General features: G+C 40.3%; 1 protein-coding gene across 1 annotated transcript; it reads right to left on the minus strand.

The window, feature by feature from the left end:
- Positions 1-76: 76 nt before the first annotated feature.
- LOC308468035 (homeobox protein CDX-4-like) lies at positions 77-16254 on the minus strand (the record flags this gene model as incomplete). Its single annotated transcript, XM_080989964.1, has 3 exons — positions 15719-16254; positions 1795-1940; positions 77-331 (listed from the first exon to the last, which is right to left on the minus strand). Exons 1-3 carry the CDS (start codon positions 16182-16184, stop codon positions 77-79), a joined length of 867 nt encoding a protein of 288 aa, XP_080846090.1. The 5' UTR covers positions 16185-16254.
- Positions 16255-20281: the final 4027 nt, after the last annotated feature.

Raw genomic sequence — 20281 nt, forward strand, 5'->3', positions numbered from 1 at the left:
CTTTGGCATTCCCGTTGTGAACTGTAGTGCTCCATGTACCCATGCTTTATCATGTTCTTCCTTTAACGCAATGACCTTACTGAGATGCCACAACTTGCTGGAGATTTCCATTGTGCTGTAAGGCATTCATTGGAAGAGGAGCAGGTGGTGGAGGTGGTGGGAATAAAGTACCAGCCATTTCTGAATGAGTCTGTGGGTCAGGCATTGGGATGGGACTCATTGAACCTGAGTCACTCTGGATGGAACTGAGGCTGCTGCCATCAAAACTTGTCATTTTCTTCTTCATTAATTTTCTTTCTTTGGCTCTTCGGTTCTGGAACCAGATTTTTACCTACAAGGGCAAATAATATAATGGTTTCAATTGCTTACCACTAAATTATAAATGCATATGTCCTTCTTTGTATGGCTTTCTCTAATTAAATCACTGGGAAGGTGTGTGTTGCACATTTGGGTCCAATGTGAGGGGCAGCAAAACAATAAAATGGATGTATTTGCCACCCTTTACATTTGTTGACAGACTGTGACATCAGACAGAAAGGCACATACATTGTGCTTCTAAGAAGTTGTGTGCAATGTGTCTGTGCAAGCAAGCAGTGCCATCTTTAGTACCCTCACCTAGCATTACAGACGCACCACCCTCATTAACTTTTGAGTGAACTTACTCAAATTGTGGTGGCAGCTTGTGCCACCAAGATAGCACCACTTCTAGATATGCTTTCTGCTCATGTGTCTTAACAACTGGATACTCTTGCCCAGTGCTTTTTTTCTTAAAAGATGTTTTTTCCTACTCAAATTGAAATACTGCTCCTCGATGAGCCCAAACATAGATTCACAAAATATTTAGGGGTATGTGTATCCCCATGTACCCCCAGAAAAAAGTACTGCTCTTGCCTCCCAGGCTCTGTGAGAGATATTATACGGGCAAGACAAACTAAGTCCAAGTGAATCAGAAGTTGAGAGAATTACAGTATTGCCTGATATTGAAATGAGGGGGCAGGTATGTAGTGTGCCACTAATTCTTACTGTGAGAATAGTAGTGTTATCAAGCACACAATAGATTTCCCATTTTTGAAATATTGATATCTTATATGCCTGCCATGAAAAGCTTCATCTAATGACAACTGCATATCAAACTACAGTTAAAGAGACAGGAGCAGGCTGTGCTGGTTTTTCTCTGATAAGTTGGCAACAACTTGGGGAGAGGGGGACTCATACAATAGTTCAGCACAGAGCATGTACTTTGCATGCATAAAGGCTCAGATTCAGTCCTTGACACAGGTAGCAAGTGATGGGAAAGTTCCCTACTGCTGCCTCTCAGGGTAAAGGGTGAGATAAACAGTGTGACCTGGTCTAAGGTGCATACCTATCTTTCCAACCTTAATGCAGCCTTTGCAAACCTGATGCCGTCCAGGTATGTTGGACGACAACTCCAATCAACCACAGCCAGCATGCTAGTTAGCTTTTCTTAAAGCATACTTCATGCATTCCACAAGTTTTTACTCCCATTTCAAGCTTAAAACCTTAAAAATAACTATACAGAGTCACCTTTTCAAAATCTGAGCAGACTCAATAAGGTGTGCTTAATACCTTGTTCATGGCAATTTTTGTCTATTTATAAATAATAAAAACATTTAGACCACTTATTTATAAAACATTATTAAAGTAAATAGTCATGGTGAGGTGAACTGAGCCATTTTACACATACCTCCCTTGAAAGCTTTGCAGTTTTTGTTTTAACACCACCCAAATTTGGTCCAGTAATTTACCTCTTTTGTATTGGAAACCATACTCTACCTGTCTCTCTGAAAGTCTCAGGTTTGCAGCAAGTTCAGACTTTCTCCTGATTGTAATATATCTATTGTAATGAAATTCCTTCTCTAGTTCTAATCGCTGATGATCTGTGTAAACAACACGGTACTTCTCTCTTGTTCTTGTTTTACCTGTTCAGAAAAAAACAAAATACGCATAGGTATTTCTAAACCAGAAAATTTGGCATGTCTGATGTTTGTGTCTTGATTGACTGAAATACAGATGTATACATATATTCTGGAGAGTGCCAGGATACGCACTCCTGCATACGCTCGCTTTCTTGACAGTAGTAGTTTGTATGTGTATACATTCCTGCATTGCAGGGGGTTGGACTAGATGACCCTTTGGGTCCCTTCCAGCTCTACCATTCTATGTATGTTGTCCTGATAATGAACTATACAGAGAGGGAAATAAAGGGGGTGTGACTGTGCTCCTTGATTTCTCTGTGACTTTCAGTACCATTGATGATGGTATCCTTCTGGACTGACTCAGTTGAATGGGAATTGAGGGCCCTGTGTCCCAGGGGTTCGAATCCTACCTAAGGGGACAAATAGTAGTGGTAGAGTGCTTTCTGGCTTCCTCGCAGTTATGCTAGGTGCTGCAGGGCACTGTTGTATCCCCAATACTATTCTTTCTTTCTTTCTTTCTTTCTTTCTTTCTTTCTTTCTTTCTTTCTTTCTTTCTTTCTCTGCCCTTCACCTGAGGATCACAAGGCAGTTAACAATATAAAAACACAACAAATAGATAAGATAGTAACAAACAAAAATAATGATCCCACCACCACCAACACACAGTTGAAAAGGCCATAGATTGTTTAACTAGCCAAAGGTTGGGGAGAAGAGGAATGTTTTCCCCGGCGCCTAAAGATTTGTAACAAATGTGGCAGGCAATCCTTCTTGTGGAGAGCATTCCACAATATTCTACATAAAGAACAGCATTCTATCTATATCTATATGAAGCTATTGTGGCCAGCCATTTGGAGTTTTGTGTTAAGGTGCCATCAGTACGTTGATGACACTCAGCTCTATTTCTCCATAACATCTGAAGTAGGAGATGTCATGTAGGCTTTGGACTGGTGTTGGGATGAGGTGAGATAAGCTAAGCTTGAATCCTGGCAAGATGGAGGCACTGGGTGAGTGGTTCCTGTGGCTGAGAATATGGGCTATTGTTGCGTTCCTTGACATGGTTACTCTCCCCTTGAAGAAGCAGGTACACAGTGCAGCAAATGCTTCTGGATCCAGTGCAAGTCACTGGAGGCTCCAATAGCCTTAGTGGCTAGAAGCACCTTTTACCAGCTGTGAATGGGGTGACAGCTACAGCCATTCCTCAACCTGCAGAGCTTGACCACAATAGTTCCAGCACTGGTGACTTCAAAGTTGGATTACTGCAGTGCACTCTTTGTGGGGCTGGCACCCTGATCCAGAAACTACAGTTTGTGAAGAATTCTCCAGCATGGTTGCTTACAGGAGTTAGATCCTGTCTGCATACGCTTCTCTTCAGATCTGCACTGGTTTCCCATTTGAAACCGGGCCAATTTCAAGGGGTTACAATTACAGTAGTCGCTTAATAGCTTGGGACCAGTTCACTGCACTGTTCTCTTTTCGGTGTCAGTCAAATACATTTTTGTTTGGGAAAGCCTATCCAGAAATGTAGACGTTACATGTGTTTCATTTATTTTTAGCTTTTTTTATTTTAATAAGCATTTGAATGTTTTTCAACATCTGCTTTAAACATATATATATATATGTATTTTTGTAAATCACACAGCGGTTTTCTTACTATCAAGAGGATTTAATTTTTATTAACTGAAAATAAACAAATTCATGGATAGCTTAGTGGGTTATAGCTGATAATGCCAAGGTTGCAAGTTTGATCCCCATATGGGGCAGCTGCATATTCCTACATTGTAGGGGATTGGACTAGATGATCCTCAGGGTCCCTTCCATCTCTTCAATTCTATGACTAAATATTTCTTTTTCAACTTTGTTTGTTTGTTTGTTGCATTTATACCCTGCCCTTGGGGGGGGGGAATCTCCCAAGGCAATTTACCAAGCTCAGTACTAATACAGTTCCTGTCCTTAGGCTCAAGACACTGACACACTAGGGGAAATGAACGGGCAGGGAAAGGGAAAAACAAGCTCAATAATGGGCTCTTCATGTTATAGTTCTTAGCAAACTGTTATATAGGTTATTTCTGTCTTGCCTTTTGAAAAAGAGTATTCCTCCTCTGCTCCTGGATCTGATTGGTTTGGGTGGAAGGTGGGGGAGCAAGAAGCACTTTCTGCCCCTCCACCCGAACCAATCAGATCCAGGAGCAGCGCAGGTGACTGTATCACTTTTATTGCCCACTCTTCATCCAAGGAGCCCCACGATGGGATACGTAAAAACACACAAATATAAAATACCTTAAAATTGCAGAAAATATACAATAAAAGCAACAGCACATTGAAGCAGCAGAAAGAGTGGATTGTCACCCCACCTCACCTCTCCAAAAGCCTAGGCAAGGAAGTGCATCTTGACCTGTTGACAAAAGCTGTACAAAGTTGGTGCAAGTTATACCTCAGAGGGTGATCCCCACTTTGGTGCTTCTGTTGAAAAGGCCCTCTAACACTGTGTGGAAAAATTAGCAGTTAAACCTGGTAATTATAGATGTACTCAGTGCTCTAATGAGAATAGCAATGTCTGCATTACATTTTTATAGGCATCTATAAAGGCTTGAGTGGGATGCACTATTTGAACTAGTCCTAAATTGTTTAATCATTCTACAAACCCTTTTAATACTGGCCCTCAAGACTCTCCTCAGGCTGCCCTCAGGACTCTCCTAAGCCACAACCCTCAGCAGCCCTGCTCCATACCCTGTCTGGAAGATGTCCTTGATCTCTGATAATGCCTCTTGATTGCCAAACTTAAAAATAGAGACCGGTGTGTGAGTGTATGTAGAAACAAGCCTACGGTTCAAAGGCACAATTTACATTTGTTGCTCTGTCTACTGTTACCTCAGGTCCCACTCACCACTGGCACAACACCACCAGCCCTGCAAGAAGAGAATGTGACTCTATAAATGGTTTACCATCCTTGCTTTCCCTAGTTCTTTACAATTAGTACCACTGCTTTACTTACTCAATATCATAAGGCAAATAGGGTACCATCTAGCCAAAATGAAGCACATTTGATCTGTTTGCTATGGGGGAGTTAAACATGTCCTCAAGCTCTGTGTGGATTCTGCCTGTGGATCTTGGTATTGTCTCAGATCATGTGTAAAGTTATTTTTCTTGAGGGAAACATTCAATCTCTACCTTCTTTTAAATAAGCAAGGAATTGTGTGTATAAAACAACTTGTTGCAATTTGCCTAATTTTCAGACTTTGTTTTGCTTGTACAGTTTGTACAACCAGCCCCAGAAAAGTCAACAGGTATTCCATTGAAATAAACAGGATTTAAAAGTGCTTTATTTGGGCTGAATTGTATTTTGTGTTTTTAAAGAAAACAATTGGAACATTGTCCCATTCATTTTTATATGTGTGTGTTTGGGGCATGTGGTGGGGGAATATAGTGATTCCCAGTGGTTTCGTGGGCTGTAGCCCCTTTTTTAAAAAACATGTGAGAAAAGTTTTTGTTGTATCTTGTTTCAAAATTAATTATTACGATGTGCAAATGTGAGGGCAGAGCCATTTAAGTGTTCATTTGTAATCTTTTGTGGAAATCAGGCTGTTCTAAATGCCATGAAAGTACTCACCTGATGTTTGACCTGTATTAGGATACTCCTGTTATTTTACCAGTCTGTGACTCAGCCTGAGTATTGTGTGGGATGGGAAGGGGGTGGGGGAAGTTTTCCTATTGGCCATAAAATTCACAGAGTGTTTCTTTTGAACACAATAAAAGCAAAGATCGGGCCTCTTTATTTGCTGTGAAAATTGTCACTCTTTCCGGCAGTATAACTGCTAAATAAAAGGAAGAGAAGGAAGAGACAGGGATGCACATCAAAGCTGGAAGAGGTGTCAAAAGAGGGTCTGTTGCTTAACATGGCAGAGAGGCCTCTGAACTGAAGACAATGGATGGAAGGGGCAAGACATGGCGGGGTGGGGGATGCTCAGACCTCACAGCTAGTTTACAAAGCAAAATAAATTAGCATGAAAACTGCCTCTGGCTCACCCTGTCCTCCTTGCTTGAGAGTTGCTCCTGTTTTACATCATTAACATCCTCTTTGTCACATGAATTAGTCTATGTCTGTGACTTCTGCAGGGTGATAAAAAAGAGGCCATGTTGATATTCTTGTTTGTGTGATGGGGACACAGTTCTAATTATACACATTAAATCTACTTCAAAGCAACAAAGAGATGGTCCTGGGCAAAAATGTGAATGAGATCTAAAGCTCAACTGTTAGCATAGTGACTGATGTAATTGTTAAACTTATTATAGAAGTGGGGGATACTCAAATCTAGCCTTATTTTGGGTTGTACTCAAGTAAGTCCTACTTAGAGCAGACCCACTGAAATTAATGGGCCTAAACTAGGCACATCCATTAATTTTAATGGTTATACTTTGAATAAAACATTTGAATACAGTCCATTGGTTTTACCACTTAATTCAAGGATAGGGAAATTGTGGGCCTCCAGCTCCCATCACCATCTCATCACTCCCATCCCCATTGGCCATGCTGGCTGGGGTTGATGGGGGTTGGAATTCCAGCACTGTCTGGAGGGCCAAAGGCCTATATTAGTCCTCATTTCCTTGAAACAAAGCTTTATAATGTTTGACTCTCATTCACTGCTTGATATGAGTCTCTCTTACCCGTCCTTTATTTATCCGTCCACAGTCAAAGTTTTAAAGGGTTTTACTGTCATTTTGCTTATGCTATTCTGTGAGGTGCCATGTACCTTCATGGTATTAAATAACTGATATAGGACACAATCCTTTGGCAAATTCTTCTGAGCAAGCTCCCTTAAAATGAACAGCAGCTGTGGAAGAGGAGCTAACATAATATGAGGTCTTCCTGGAGAATTGCACTCTTAGCTTGTTGATAAATGGAAGTGTATGGAGGTGGGCACCATCTCCTTATATTTTCTGCTTTCATGTCCTTTTCTCCAAATTAGACTACTGCAATGGGCTGTGCATGAGGCTGGCACTGAAGACTACTTGGGAAATGTAGCTGTTCCAAAAATAACAATAGAGTACTATATTGCTGGGCAGGAATATATACAGTGGTACCTCTGGTTACAAACTTAATTCGTTCTGGAGGTCCGTTCTTAACCTGAAACCGTTCTTAACCTGAGGTACCACTTTAGCTAATGGGGCCTCCTGCTGCTGCCACTGCGCGATTTCTGTTCTCATCCTGGGGCAAAGTTCTTAACCCGAGGTACTACTTCCGGGTTAGCGGAGACTGTAACCTGAAGTTTTTGTAACCCGAGGTGTTTGTAACCCGAGGTACCACTGTATTGCCAATTTTGGAACTTAACTTATTGTCTGTTTCTGAGCACAATTCATAGTGCTGTTGGTTTTAATCTTTAAATCACTATTGTTTTAACAATTTTTATATGTGTAGTTGTTTTAGCTTAAATCTGTTTTCATTGTATTGTGAAATTGCTTTTATGTATTTCATAAGAAGCCATTAATAAATTAAATAAGTAATAAAACAACAATAAAATATCTCTGAGGCTGCCTACATTCACATGTGTCTTCTAACAGGTTAAGATAAATCTTAGGAGATGAGGCCAGTGCCCGATTTACGTATAAGCTAAACTAGCTATAGCTTAGGGCCCCACTCTCATGAGACCCCCCCCAAAAATTAAAGGAAAAAAACCTGGATGTACATTTCCAAAATATAAGATAAAAAACAATTAAAATAAAACCTACATACAGCAACAAGTGTTTTGTGTTGTGTAGGCTCCTATGATGTAAGTAATGGGCCCCGCCTGCTAGACTGCTCCCTAAAATATCACTGGTTAGAAACCTATTAGGTCCATAAATTACCATATAGCATATATTCAACACAAAAAACAGTCACAATTTGTTGTTGACAAAGGACAGCTGGACATATAAAGGGCCCCATTACTTCAGTAGCTTAGGGCCTCATCAAACCTAAATCCAGTCCTGGATGAGGCAGATAGAGACCAGGTAGAGAGACATTTTGGTGTTAGCACACTCTCTCTGCAGTTTTGTCACCAAAACACTGCCTCTTCCTTATCAGGCAAAGACTTTTATTTACCCAGACATTTTCAATGGTCTCAGGTTTACAATTATGTAGCTCCTGGGAGGGTGCCCCAAAGGCTATAGGAAGCACCAGTTCTCTCTCCCAACGGAGAGAGAGATTCTGCCCCAGACAGGGAGAGCTGGTGTAAGGGAACCCAAACATGAACCCAAACTTGCCCTCCCAATATTAGAGGAGTGCCGGGATGGACCAAGCAAAAGCTCAGATCCAACAGCTTCCCACTCCAGTTAATGCCTCTAGGTAACTACGTTAGCCCTAGATTTTATTTCCTTCACACAGTTTCCAGCAGGACAAAAGATGTATTTATTCTACATTTATTCTTACATTTATATTCGACTTTTGCTCCAATGATCTCAAGCTGCTGTACATGGTTCTGCCCCCTCCCCATTTTAGCCTCACAACACTCCTGTGGGGTAGTGCAGTAGAGACTGATTGCCCCAAGGTCACCCAGTGAGTTTCATGGCTGAGTTGGGGTTTAAACCGAGGTCTTCCAGCTCCTAGTCTTTAACCACACTGGCTCTATATTGGTTATTTAAAAAAATAAAATAAAATAAAGGACAAGAGCTCAGCTGTGGCCCATCCTACCAGGTGGTGTGCAGGAGGGCATTGGATGAGGTGGATGAATAATCTTCAGTAGTTCTCTCCTCCACCCTTGCACCACCCCTTCTGTACTATAAGGATTGTATTCAACTTACATTCACAGTGTAGATCCATTGAAATCAATGACCATGACTAACTTGGTTTTATTAATTTCAGTGGTTCTACTCTGAGCAAAAGGGTTTTTTTTTTTTAAATTCAGTTTCACATATTATGACTGACAGTTTCCTTTTATTTTTCTTACAGCTAATAATACACAACCACCAAAATCAAACAGCAACCCAGAGAGTTACGGGAAGGATGCATACCAAAGCAGAGTAAGTATCATTTTCCTTAAATTACATGTGCTCAGGCCCGCTTTAGGATTACATCCTTAATCTACCTTTTAATCTGTCCGTAGACCTGATTGCAGATAGTGATTCTTAAATTGTTCCGCTTCTTGACTGATTTTTTTATAATTGTGGTTCTTAAAATTTGTTCTACAATTGGTATGCAGCACTGGAAAATTTATCTTAAAACATATTATAAAATCGTAAATTTATTTTGCAGATTCCTCCCCCACATTTTCTCAGGCTGTGTCTTAAGTTAATATTACTGTTTTTTATCACTCGGTCTCATGTAGGCCTTTAAGGCATGCATATATACACACACACACACACACACACACACAGAGGGGGGTTATTTGCCTTTTATGCATCTTGCCTTGACTCTCCTGTTTCTATGTTGCAGCTCTGGATTTGAATTGTTCTTGAAAAAGAATGGTAGGATAATATATACAATAGGCATCTATTGTATCTATACTTAGCATTTATATAGCATTTTAGAGTGTTCAAGTTGCCTCACATATTGTACACTGTCTCTTTAATTTGTACAACAACCACATAAGGTAGGTCAGTATTAAAAGCACCCCCATTTTCAAGAAGAGAGATGGCGGTTTCCCTAGTGAATTCATGGCTGAGGAGGCAAGATTTGAAACAAGGACCTATCAGTTCACGATATTAATAGTGACTGCACGACAAAAATAAACAGAGACTTACAGCCAAGTGGCAGAGCATCTGCTTTGCATGCCAAGTGTTCCAGGTTCAATTCCAGGTAGTGCTGGGAAATACTCCTCTCTGAAACCCTTGAGGGTTGCTATCAGTCACTGTAGAGGGAATATCACGCTAGATGGGCCAATAGTCTGGCATGGTGCAAGACAGGCTCCGGCCTGGTGGAATGCTCTGCCTCATGAGACCAGGGCCCTGCAGGATCTGATTTCTTTCCGCAGGGCCTGTAAGACAGAGTTGTTCCGCCTGGCCTTTGGCTTGGAGCCAATTTGATTCCCTCCCTCCCTCTCTTTCTTTTTTCTTTTCCTTCTCCTCCTGCGATGAGGCTATATTTTAATATTTTAATGTTTCAATATTTTAATGTTGTATTTTAATTTTGTTTTTAAGTTGTAATCATTCAACTTGTTTTTATTATTGCTTGTAAGCCACCTTGAGTCCGGCCTTGGCTGGGGAGGGCGGAGTATAAATAAAAATTATTATTATTATTATTATTATTATTATTATTATTAAATAACTGTCAGCATTGACATCACAGTACAGGCAGCCCCCCATTTACGTGCGTTCAATATGTAGTGAAGCCAAAAGTGACCTGGAAGCGTCATAAAGACATCACTGAAACATCACTAAAAGGGCAGAGCTGGTGTTTACAGTCTTTCTTAATGGAGTTCAGTTATTTCACTGATGTGCGCGATGTCTCAGAACGTAACCCCCACATAAATGTATATTTTTACCTAAATCCTTCGAGAAAGGGAGCAAAAGTGAACCCTGGGCCAGAGAAAATGTTGAATTTAAAAACTTCAGAAAAACCTGGCTGCAGGATCAGGCCAAAGGCCCATCTAGTCCAGCATCCTACTCTCACAGTGACCAACCAGATGCCTCAAAAGGAAGCCCACTAGGAGAACCAGAGTGCAGCAGCACTCTTCCCACTTGTGATTGCCACCAACAGGTGTACATGGGCTTTCTGCCTATGACGGTGGAGGAAGTCTGAAAACCGCAAGTATGTGGGGATATCTCCACATATGGTGTCAAGGGCAATCAGAGCAACTTGTACAGAGTTACAGTTAAAGGACAAAACTCTTTTGTGTGTATTTTGGCTATGGGGAGCTAAAGTTTGCTATTTTCCCTCCTGACTCTCATATCTGCATGTGCTTAGAATCAGGAAAGCAACATAGGGAAAAGGGACAGTCCATTGTACAGGATTCCTAAGTTAAGAGGCCTTGAGGGTAGCAGGCCTGATAGGAGAAGGAAAGAAAGCAGATGTCTGAAAAACGTTTGGGGGTAGATTGTTATGAGGGGCCCCACTTTATCTAAATTGTATAATTCGGTATTTGAATGATTGTTATTAATAATTGTATTATAAATTGGTATTGTTATAATGAGGCTATTATTGGGCTGTACTGTAATTGAAAACTAATAAAAAATTATTATAAAAAGTCAGTATTCATCTATTTACACCAATCACATCGCCCCCTATAATTTGCTAAGAGTGTTTTGGGAATGAGTGGTAAACTGCAGCTGCCAGGATTTTTTGGGGAAAGCAATGAGTGCTAAAGTGGTATAAATGTGCTTTTAAACTTTCCACTTTCAGGAAACTTACTCTACATTTACCTTTCCACCTACTGCAGAAAATTCTTGAGTGGGGTTGTGTTTGTATGCAGAGAGGAGATTTGGTATCTACTGACAGACCTTTCAGTGATTTACAGTATTTTTTAAATTATTTAACACAATTTATATACAGTACTGCTTGATTGTAAACAGACAAACAAAATCCCTTTATTGTTTAGCAGTAGTAACAAGAGAAGTCCCTTCTCTTAAAAATTGGATTTCCTGAAACCGATAATGGATTAACAATCCCTGGAAATATTGCATTAAGGCCTGCAAGAAAACAAAGGAGGGAGGGAAGGGCAATAGGAAGCACACACACATATATACATAATGCTAGCTCTTGACCTAATAACCATGGAACCCTGGTTTTTTGGACTGTGATTGTTACACCTAAACTGGGGCTCTTTATGCACTGTTTTGCACCTGACTCTGTTTGGTGAACTTTAAGATTCTGGTAGAAAACAAAGCAGATCCCAGGGAAAAGACACAGACACAGCACATGGCATGGACCAAGTTTCTCCTCACCATGAGGCTGTACCTTGAAAAAAGCCATAAACCTCATACAGCAGCAGCAGAGGAAGATCTGGAGTGATGTGAGCACGAGAGTGTAAGAAGTGTCCTGCTGGATCAGGCCAATGGCCCATCTAGTCCCGCATCCTGTTCTTACAGTGGCCAACTAGATACCCATGGGAAGCCTGCAAGCAGTACCTGAACTCTACAGTGCCTTCTCCATTGTGGCATGAGAAGGTGGCACCAATAATGAAATGTGATGGCAAAAGGGTGGAGGCCCAACTGGTACAAACCAAAACAATAGGCTCTCTGCATTTGAAGGGGATATTTATTATTTAAAGGCAGGTCTGTTCTCTCTGGGCAAACATACTCCAAAAGAAGTGCTCGGCTTCTGGTCAAACTGTTTTGCAGAGAAAGCTAGCCAGTGTTAACACTCATCAAGGAACCCTTGATAAACTTCTTGAAAGCCCACAATACCCTTGAAAGCAGTTTGACAACCTCTGACCTAGTACTTCTCTTCTCACAGGGGAGCATCTGCCACTGTTGGTGCTAAATACACTATATAAAGCAATTGAACCAAATATGAGAAGTTTGGCCATCTGCTATGTTAACTACCAAGTCTTTGTAGCAGTATATGCTTGACAGCAAGTCAAAAATTTACAAGGCATGCATCATATTGGTTTTGTCATATTTTAAAACTTTAAATCTGAAAGCTCTGGCTGCTAACAGATGACTTGATGTTGACCACAAACACAAAGTCTGTCTGCATGTGTCTACCTTGTTGTAGCGGCTATCTAAGACTGCAGTGGGCAGCACTTAGAAACTTAGCTCAGTAAAGACATTTTATAAGGAAACTGGTGAGATAACTAGCTCTAAAAGGTTCTGTTCTCAAGAGTATATACCGGGGGGGGGGGGGGGAGGGAGAATTGTGTTTCTAATTGGTTGTAGGTTCCATTTGGATTCTTTCCAGAAGATCCAATCTCTTTCTCAAGGTCAAAGCAGAGCTCAGTTCTGGAAAATAATAATAATCTAAAAAAAATTGACAAGCTGCTTTCCAGAGTTGGCTATCACCTAATTCCATATAGCACAGTGGAGGAAAAATGCTCAATAGTAACAGTTTTTTAAATATGCTTTAACTGAGTGTTCTTGCCTTAATTGTTGGCCACTTGGATTCTGTACAAAGAAGAGCTGCTGATAGTCCTGATGGTAGAGAGTATAGCATCCAAAAAGAGCATTTGAATAAGCACTTTGCTGCCAAATATCCTTAGGGCAGGTTCTATCAGCTGCCCTGATTTCTGGAAGCAAACAAGCACTGCTTTGTTGTGCACTGTTCATGGAATGTTCATGACACCTTGTTGGCTATTGCAGAAGACAGAATGTTGGACCAGGCAGCTGAATCGGTTCCTGTTTACAGGACAGTTCTTATATTATTAATTTGTTAGGTTCTAAAGGGCTCTAGCATGGTGTGTTTAATTTTAGTTAGAATTGTCTACCAATCTGGTTTTGCATTGTGAGGCAGGAAGTGTTTATTTGTCTTCAAGGCGCCACGAGACTCCTTGTTATTTTTGTTGCCACAGACTAAAACAGCTACCCCTCTGGAATTTGTTATTTTTGTTAACATCAAAATATAAGAAAACAGCATTAGGCCAAAGGCCTGCCTCATTCAGCAACCTGTTCTCACAGTGGCCAATCAGATGCCTATGGGAAGCCAGCAAGCAACAGCAACTCTCACCACATGTGAATCCCAGCACCTGGTATTGGGACATACTGTCTCTGACACTGGAAGTAGAACACAGTTATTGAGCTGGTGGCCATCACATTATTGGAGCAAATTCCATAGTTTAGCCGTGTGCTGTGTGAAGACATACTTTCTTTGTTGTGTCTGGTTAGATATATCAGACAGATCTAATTGTTCTATTGTATGTGTAGGCTGGGCACTGACAAGGAGTCATGCAGCAATATTCTGTGCATGTTTGCTTGTAAGTAAAATTTCACCCTGTTTCAAATGTGGCTAACAGTGCAATCCTAATCATGTCTACTCATAAGCAAATCATATTAATTCAGAGGTAAATGGAGTTGAGATTGCAAGCTTCAACATGTGTAGGATTTGAGCCTCAGAGATTGAACTTCCAGAGAGGGGGACTGTGCTGAAACCTAAGAATGGCAACTCTAGGTACTTACATAGCAGCATTTTTAAAAGTCGGTGTGGCGGTTAGAGTGTCCCGGGAGATAAGGGTTCAAATCCTCACTTAACCGGTTATTGCCTCTCAGCCTAGCCTACTTCACAAGGTTTTTGTGAAGATAGAATGAGAAGGGAACCCATGAATTCCTTTGACGGAAGGAGGAATATAATAATAAGAGGCCTCAAAAGCAATGTAGAAAGTTATTTCAATAGAGACCTTTCCAGTAGCCTGTTTTTAGAGAGATACTTTACCACAGTCCTTCACTTGGAAGAAATAATTTAAACCATTGATTAGCCCCTTGAGATTTACATGCCCCAGCATTCCATGAGGCTTGATTAACAGTAAGCCATAATATCACAGTTGAGCCCTTAGATGTTCAAATCACTGATCAGAGTTTCCTGTACTTTACATAATTAGCAAGGAGTAATATGTTTACACTACTGTTTTCATAACCAATGGATTCAATTGAAAACTAAATACATTTAAGTTTTTGCAGTACTTAACACACACACCCCCCAATAGCACTATTGTTCTTTGAAGGATTGCCTGCAAAAGTGTGCCTGGCTCATTTTGGGATCCTGGCATTATGCATTATGTTATAGAGCACCAGGTATTGCAGCAATTAACTTCCATGGTCTCTTAATAGCCGCAGTCAAACCACACAGTAGCTGTGGTTGTTCAGGATTCTCTTTTTAATGCAGCACTTTAAAACCAGAATTTTATTACTGTATTCATTGTCCATATACTATAATTACTGAGTGTTTAGTAATCTGGCAGTTCCTCCTCACACACACACCCCGCCAACACCTTTATTCTAGTCCATTATCTAACAAATATTTTCCTGGAGCTCCGAGATATATTTTATACAATTTTTATTTCACCAGCTCACTATTGAAACTCCTATGAAAAGATCAAGCTGGTTGTGTGTGTTAGATCCCTGCAGCCTCTGAGCATGCCTAGCATTTTAAAGTGAAGGATGACCTTCATCTACTGTTTCCATTTGAAGTGTTAATGCATGAAACCCTATAAATTGAACATATAACCATGGTGTGATGCTGCAGACCTCCCTCTCATGTAGACCTCAGAAGATGTGAAGCTTTATGTGAATATAACTTTTCTCCTTCAAGACCATTTTAGTTTTTCAGTCATACAAGTGTGTAGAAAATGTGAGAAGCTTACTTTTAAATGAGCCATATATTCAATTACAGTGCTACCAAAACAGCGTGTTTCAGTCTGCTGTCCTATATGGGAGTAAGACTTAATTCCTATAAACAGGCATAAGGTTATGTTGAATATTTTTTAAAAAAATATTTGCCGGATTATCTCATTTAAAAGACTTTAGGTAATAACAAGCTAAACCATACTCAAAGTAGACCCATTGAAATCAATTAACGTAAGTCATACTCAGAGTGCCCCCATTGAAATCATTCACTTTAAGTCCATTTATTTCAGTGAATCTCTTTAAATATGACTTAGATGGATATTACCCCAGTTCACTTTCAATTAAAAATTCTCTTATCCCGCTCCCCAAAACCCTTGTTTCTGCACATTGCATGTGGTGATTATTTCATTATATCTGATCTTTCATTGATATCAGAAGGACAATAAATCAAATTTGTTCAAAAGCATAGACAACGTCTAGGGAAGCAATCTTTTTCATCTTGAGCAAGAGTTTTGTATTCGCTTGCAGAGGTGTGTGGGTGAGATGGCACAGAATAATGCTAGAGATTTCCGTTTATAGATTAGTCCTCGCCAACATACCTGTTGAAGTGGATTGGACTGTTTTCCTCATCCATTCATAAGAGCTGTGTCTTTGACTGTGGGGAGAGATTTGCTCTGTATTGATTGTATTTACAGAAGGTAAAGCCCCCGATCCAGCGGGATTCAAGGAGTTGTAATCAGCAGAACTATAGGAAACCTGCCCGGGAGATGATCCATTCATTTGCGTAGCGGTCACAGTGTTGGAAGGTGCGGGGCCATAAGCATTCCAGTCTTCCCTTTGCAGGCCATAATGTGCTCCCCAAGCCCCTGAAGGTTGTCCACGGTGGTCCATATTTTGCATTGGATGGTATCCCATGTAATCTGCGTAGGGTGTTGTGGAGGCAAAGTTTTGTGCCGGCAGGTTGTTGTTGTTGTTGCTGCTGCTGCTGCTGCTGTTGCACCTTACGGATCCTGGATACATGCTGCCTTCTTTTTCCAAAAGATAACTCACATACATGATGCTCATACCCTAGCTTTGTCCTGCCAAGGCATCCTGCTTCTACTCCTTTGATGTCACACCCCCTCCTCTTTCTCTCACTCTCTTTTTCTAGCCCCAACTGGCTCTATGAATGACTCATGCTAGCCCCGAGGTCTCTTTACTACACATGATTAACAATAGTATTACCAGGTGCTGGGCCAACAGTTTACTAGGGTTCTATCTGATGTCACAGATAACTGGCTGCTCTCAAGCAACATTTGCATTCAAATGAAGGGTTAGCCATCCCAACAACCCCACCTTGCTGCCAATTTGGGTGCTTCCTTTCTCACAGATGCTCCATGTCCTGACCTACTGGTTTCCCAAATCCCCAGACAGACAGGGCACAGATTCCACACATTTATTTATTTATGCAAAAATAAAATAAATAAGAACAACAAGTATCTCATTCCATCATAAATGAGTTATGTATGCACTTGCTGCGTCAGACTAACACATCTGTCCCTCTAGAATTTGTTTTGTCAGTTGCAGCAAAAAGAGTCAAGAAGAGTCTTGTAGCATCTTAAAATCAACTGCTTTATTTTGGCACAACCTGTTGTCGACTGTACAACCTCTGGCATCAGACAAAATGGATTCTATTCTGTGAAAGGTTATGCCACAATACAATGCTTAGACTACAAGGTAGGAAAGCTTCCACTGAAATATACTGGAGATTTGAATAAGGCCATCTGATAAGCAAGTTCATTTTTTTGACAACTCTTGGGCTGGGATATCACTTAGGGGCTTTTGTTGAGCTGAGGGTTGTTGCTGTTATTGGATATTAAAATTTTGTATCTTTATTTTGCATCTTTATTATGATGTATGTGGAAAATTGTTCCACTTGGTTGTGTACTTTTTGATGTTTTATTTATTGTTTCTGACTACTTTTGCTGTGTTTTGAATTGTATAACTTTTTTCACTTTGAAAGCCACCTTGAACATTGCTTATACTGTGGAAAGGCGGCATACAAATAAAATGATGTATGTAAGTATTTATGTATGCAGTGTTTTTTTCTGGGGGTACGCATGGCTACGCATTTTGTGAATCTTTGAACTTTTGTCCATTTACTGTATTTATTTTTCTAGATTTGAACTATAAAATGGAAATTTTCTTGAGTCAAAATGAGAGTACCCCTAAACAGTTCTTAAAGAAAAAAAATCACTGCCCCTAAACATTTTGTGAATCTAAGTTTCGCCTCATTGAGGGGCAGTATTTCAATATGAGTAGGAAAATGAGAGTACCCCTAAACATTTTTTTAATAGAAAAAAGCACTGTATGTATATATCATTTTCTTCTGAAGACGGTAATCTTCTTTGCTATGTCAGAGGAGTGTGTCATTCCCTCTAACCACTAGGTGACACATTACCTTATCAATGACTCAAAATTATTATTATCACCCGGTACTCCACCCAAATTTATCACTGGAATGGTGGCGGTTTGCGGGGTGGTGGCACTTACTTGACCCCCTATCAATGGCATCAGTGTGATCTACTGTGAGGCAGAGGGGTGAGGTAGTGGTGAGGTCAGCTTGGTGCAAACATGAGTTGAAACATGCTGGAAATGTCAAATTATCAGTGGCAATTTAATTTTCCCTGTTCCAATTAAAGTTAAACACTTTTGCATCACATGACGTAGTTAATTGGGGTTCGGTGTATTTATAATTGGCTGGTTCCCTCCAGGTGTTTTGGAGTGGAGACTGGGGCTGATGGGAGTTGTAGTCCAAAGCATCTGGAAGGCTGAACTAAGCTTAGAAACATTCTAGCTGAAATAAACAAGGAGTCTTGAGGCATCTCTTTCAAACTCTCTTTTAACAGATTGAAGCAACTGAGAATGAGTTGCTTTCTATAAAGTGCTTTTCTTAGATATTATGATAATATCTCATAAAAATGCCATTAAAAAAAACAATGCAAGAAAGTTCCATGTTTAAACGTGTTAAAAGTTATAGCTGAAAATAATCAGGAGGATGATTCCTACCAACCAAGAAAGAAATATGTTGATTTTTAAGTGTGAATTGTATTGGCGCTGCTTTTTTTATGAGCCAGCAAAATATAATCAGGATAATTAGGGGAAAAATACAGTCCCTTAATGATGTGATAGTTAATTGCACCTTTATGAATGAGCTGACACATTAGAGCAAATCTCTGCTGAACACATTCAACGTGTAGTGAAGTGTTCCATTGACTCAATGTGTGTGTGCCCTTAGACACCTCCAATTTAACACCTATTCCCACAATTAGAAAATGTGGTGTAAGCAGGATCTTTTGGGAATGTAACTATGTTTAGAGAAGGATGTTCTTTTCCAAACAGGATTCCAGCACAGGATGAATGACTTGTGATTGTTTCCTCAAGGTGCATTCTAGAATGACTTTCAAACAGATTTACACGGCTGCCAAATTTGCTTCTGTAGTGTTTAATCCATTGATTCTGGAGTCTTGTAGGCAGAATCTTCATGATACATCTGCAAAGGTTGTAAAAACATCCTGTGCTCTTTCATACTGGTGTCCTTATGATATTATGCTGAACGCTTTCCTGTCCCTACCAGTGGAAGACATTGGCATGGTGTGAGGAAATTGTTATGTATATATTCTTCACACAGTGCATAGTTAAACTATGGAATTTGCTACCACAAGATGTAATGATGACCACTAACTTGAACAAGTCAAAAAGACAATCTGGCAAGTTCATGGAGAGAGGCTGTTAATGACTATTAGCCATTATGGTTATGTTCTACTACTACTGTCTGAGGCAATCTGTTTCTGGGAGTCACAAGTGGGGAGTGTACTATTGTGCTCAAGTCCCGCTTGTAGGATTTCCAGAAAAGGTATCTGACTGGCTACTTTGAGAACAGGATGTTCTCAAAGAACAGAGAACAGGATGTTCTCAAAGAACAGAGAACAGATGCTCCTTTGACTTGGCCTAGTTGAGCTCTTCTTACATTTTGTTTACCTGGACAAATAGCTAAGTCTTCATTCAGATGATGCTGAAAACCCATAGGAGTTGCCCGGGCCAGCACTATCACGAGCCTTTCTGAAATAGTCACCTGAAGCAGCACTCTGGGAGAGATGGCAGATCTAAGGGTCTTAGTTGATCACAAGCTTAACATGAGTGAACAGTGTGATGCAGCAACAAAGCAAGCATCAACAGAAGTGTAGTCTCTATTTTCAAATATCTATAGGGCTGTCACATGGAGGATGGAGAAAGTTGTTTTCTTCTGCTCTGGAGAATAGGATTAGAACCAATGGCTTCAAGTTACAAGAAAGGAGATTCTGACTAAACTTCAGGAAGAACATTCTGACTGTAAGAGTTGTTTGACAGTGGAACAGATCCCACAAGACATGGTGGACTCTCCTACCTTGGAGGTTTTTATGCAGAGGTTGGGTGGCTATCTGTCATGTATGATCTGGTTGAGATTCCTGCATTACAGGGGGATGGACTAGATGATCCTCAGGGTAAAAAAATTTGCGTTATTCTTATTTCCCTTGCTTTCATATGTATACACCATAAGAACAGAGATATGATTAAAAATAAAATATCATAAAACAAAAGAAAATAGCATGGGTGTGTTGAATCTTATTGATAGTATTTTCATGTAACCCATTAGCTGGAGGGATAATCCGTCCATATGCCTCCTTATTTGTAAATGACATAAATTAAACCATAATGCAAAAGGGGGGGGGCTGTTTTTTGTTTTGTTTTTACTAGACCTCTTAGAGACTTTCAGTTTATGAGAATTTTTTCCTAAGAAGGCTGTCTGCCAGACCCTTGAGTACCAAGAGTCCAAACTAACTAACTCAAACATTTTCCAAAATCTGGCTGCCTTTATATGGTGAGAGACGAGAACTATTTTAAATAATTACATGCTTTGCATGGGGAACAGGATTAATTTTATTACATTTATATCCTGCTCTTTCCTTTCGGAAGCTTAGAGCAGAGCAGCCCTACAGATGGCTCCATAGAGGCGGAATCTTTAAGCAATTACCATACATCGAATAGAGAAGCCGTCTCCAATTTGGTGTCTTCCAGCTGCTTTTCGACCACAGTGCTGGCTGGGGCTGATGGGAGCTGTAGTCCAAAAACAGCTGGAGTGC

Source organism: Podarcis pityusensis (genome assembly GCF_964106645.2).
Source record: "Podarcis pityusensis genome assembly, chromosome: Z".
NCBI classification, from domain to species: Eukaryota; Metazoa; Chordata; class Lepidosauria; order Squamata; family Lacertidae; genus Podarcis; species Podarcis pityusensis.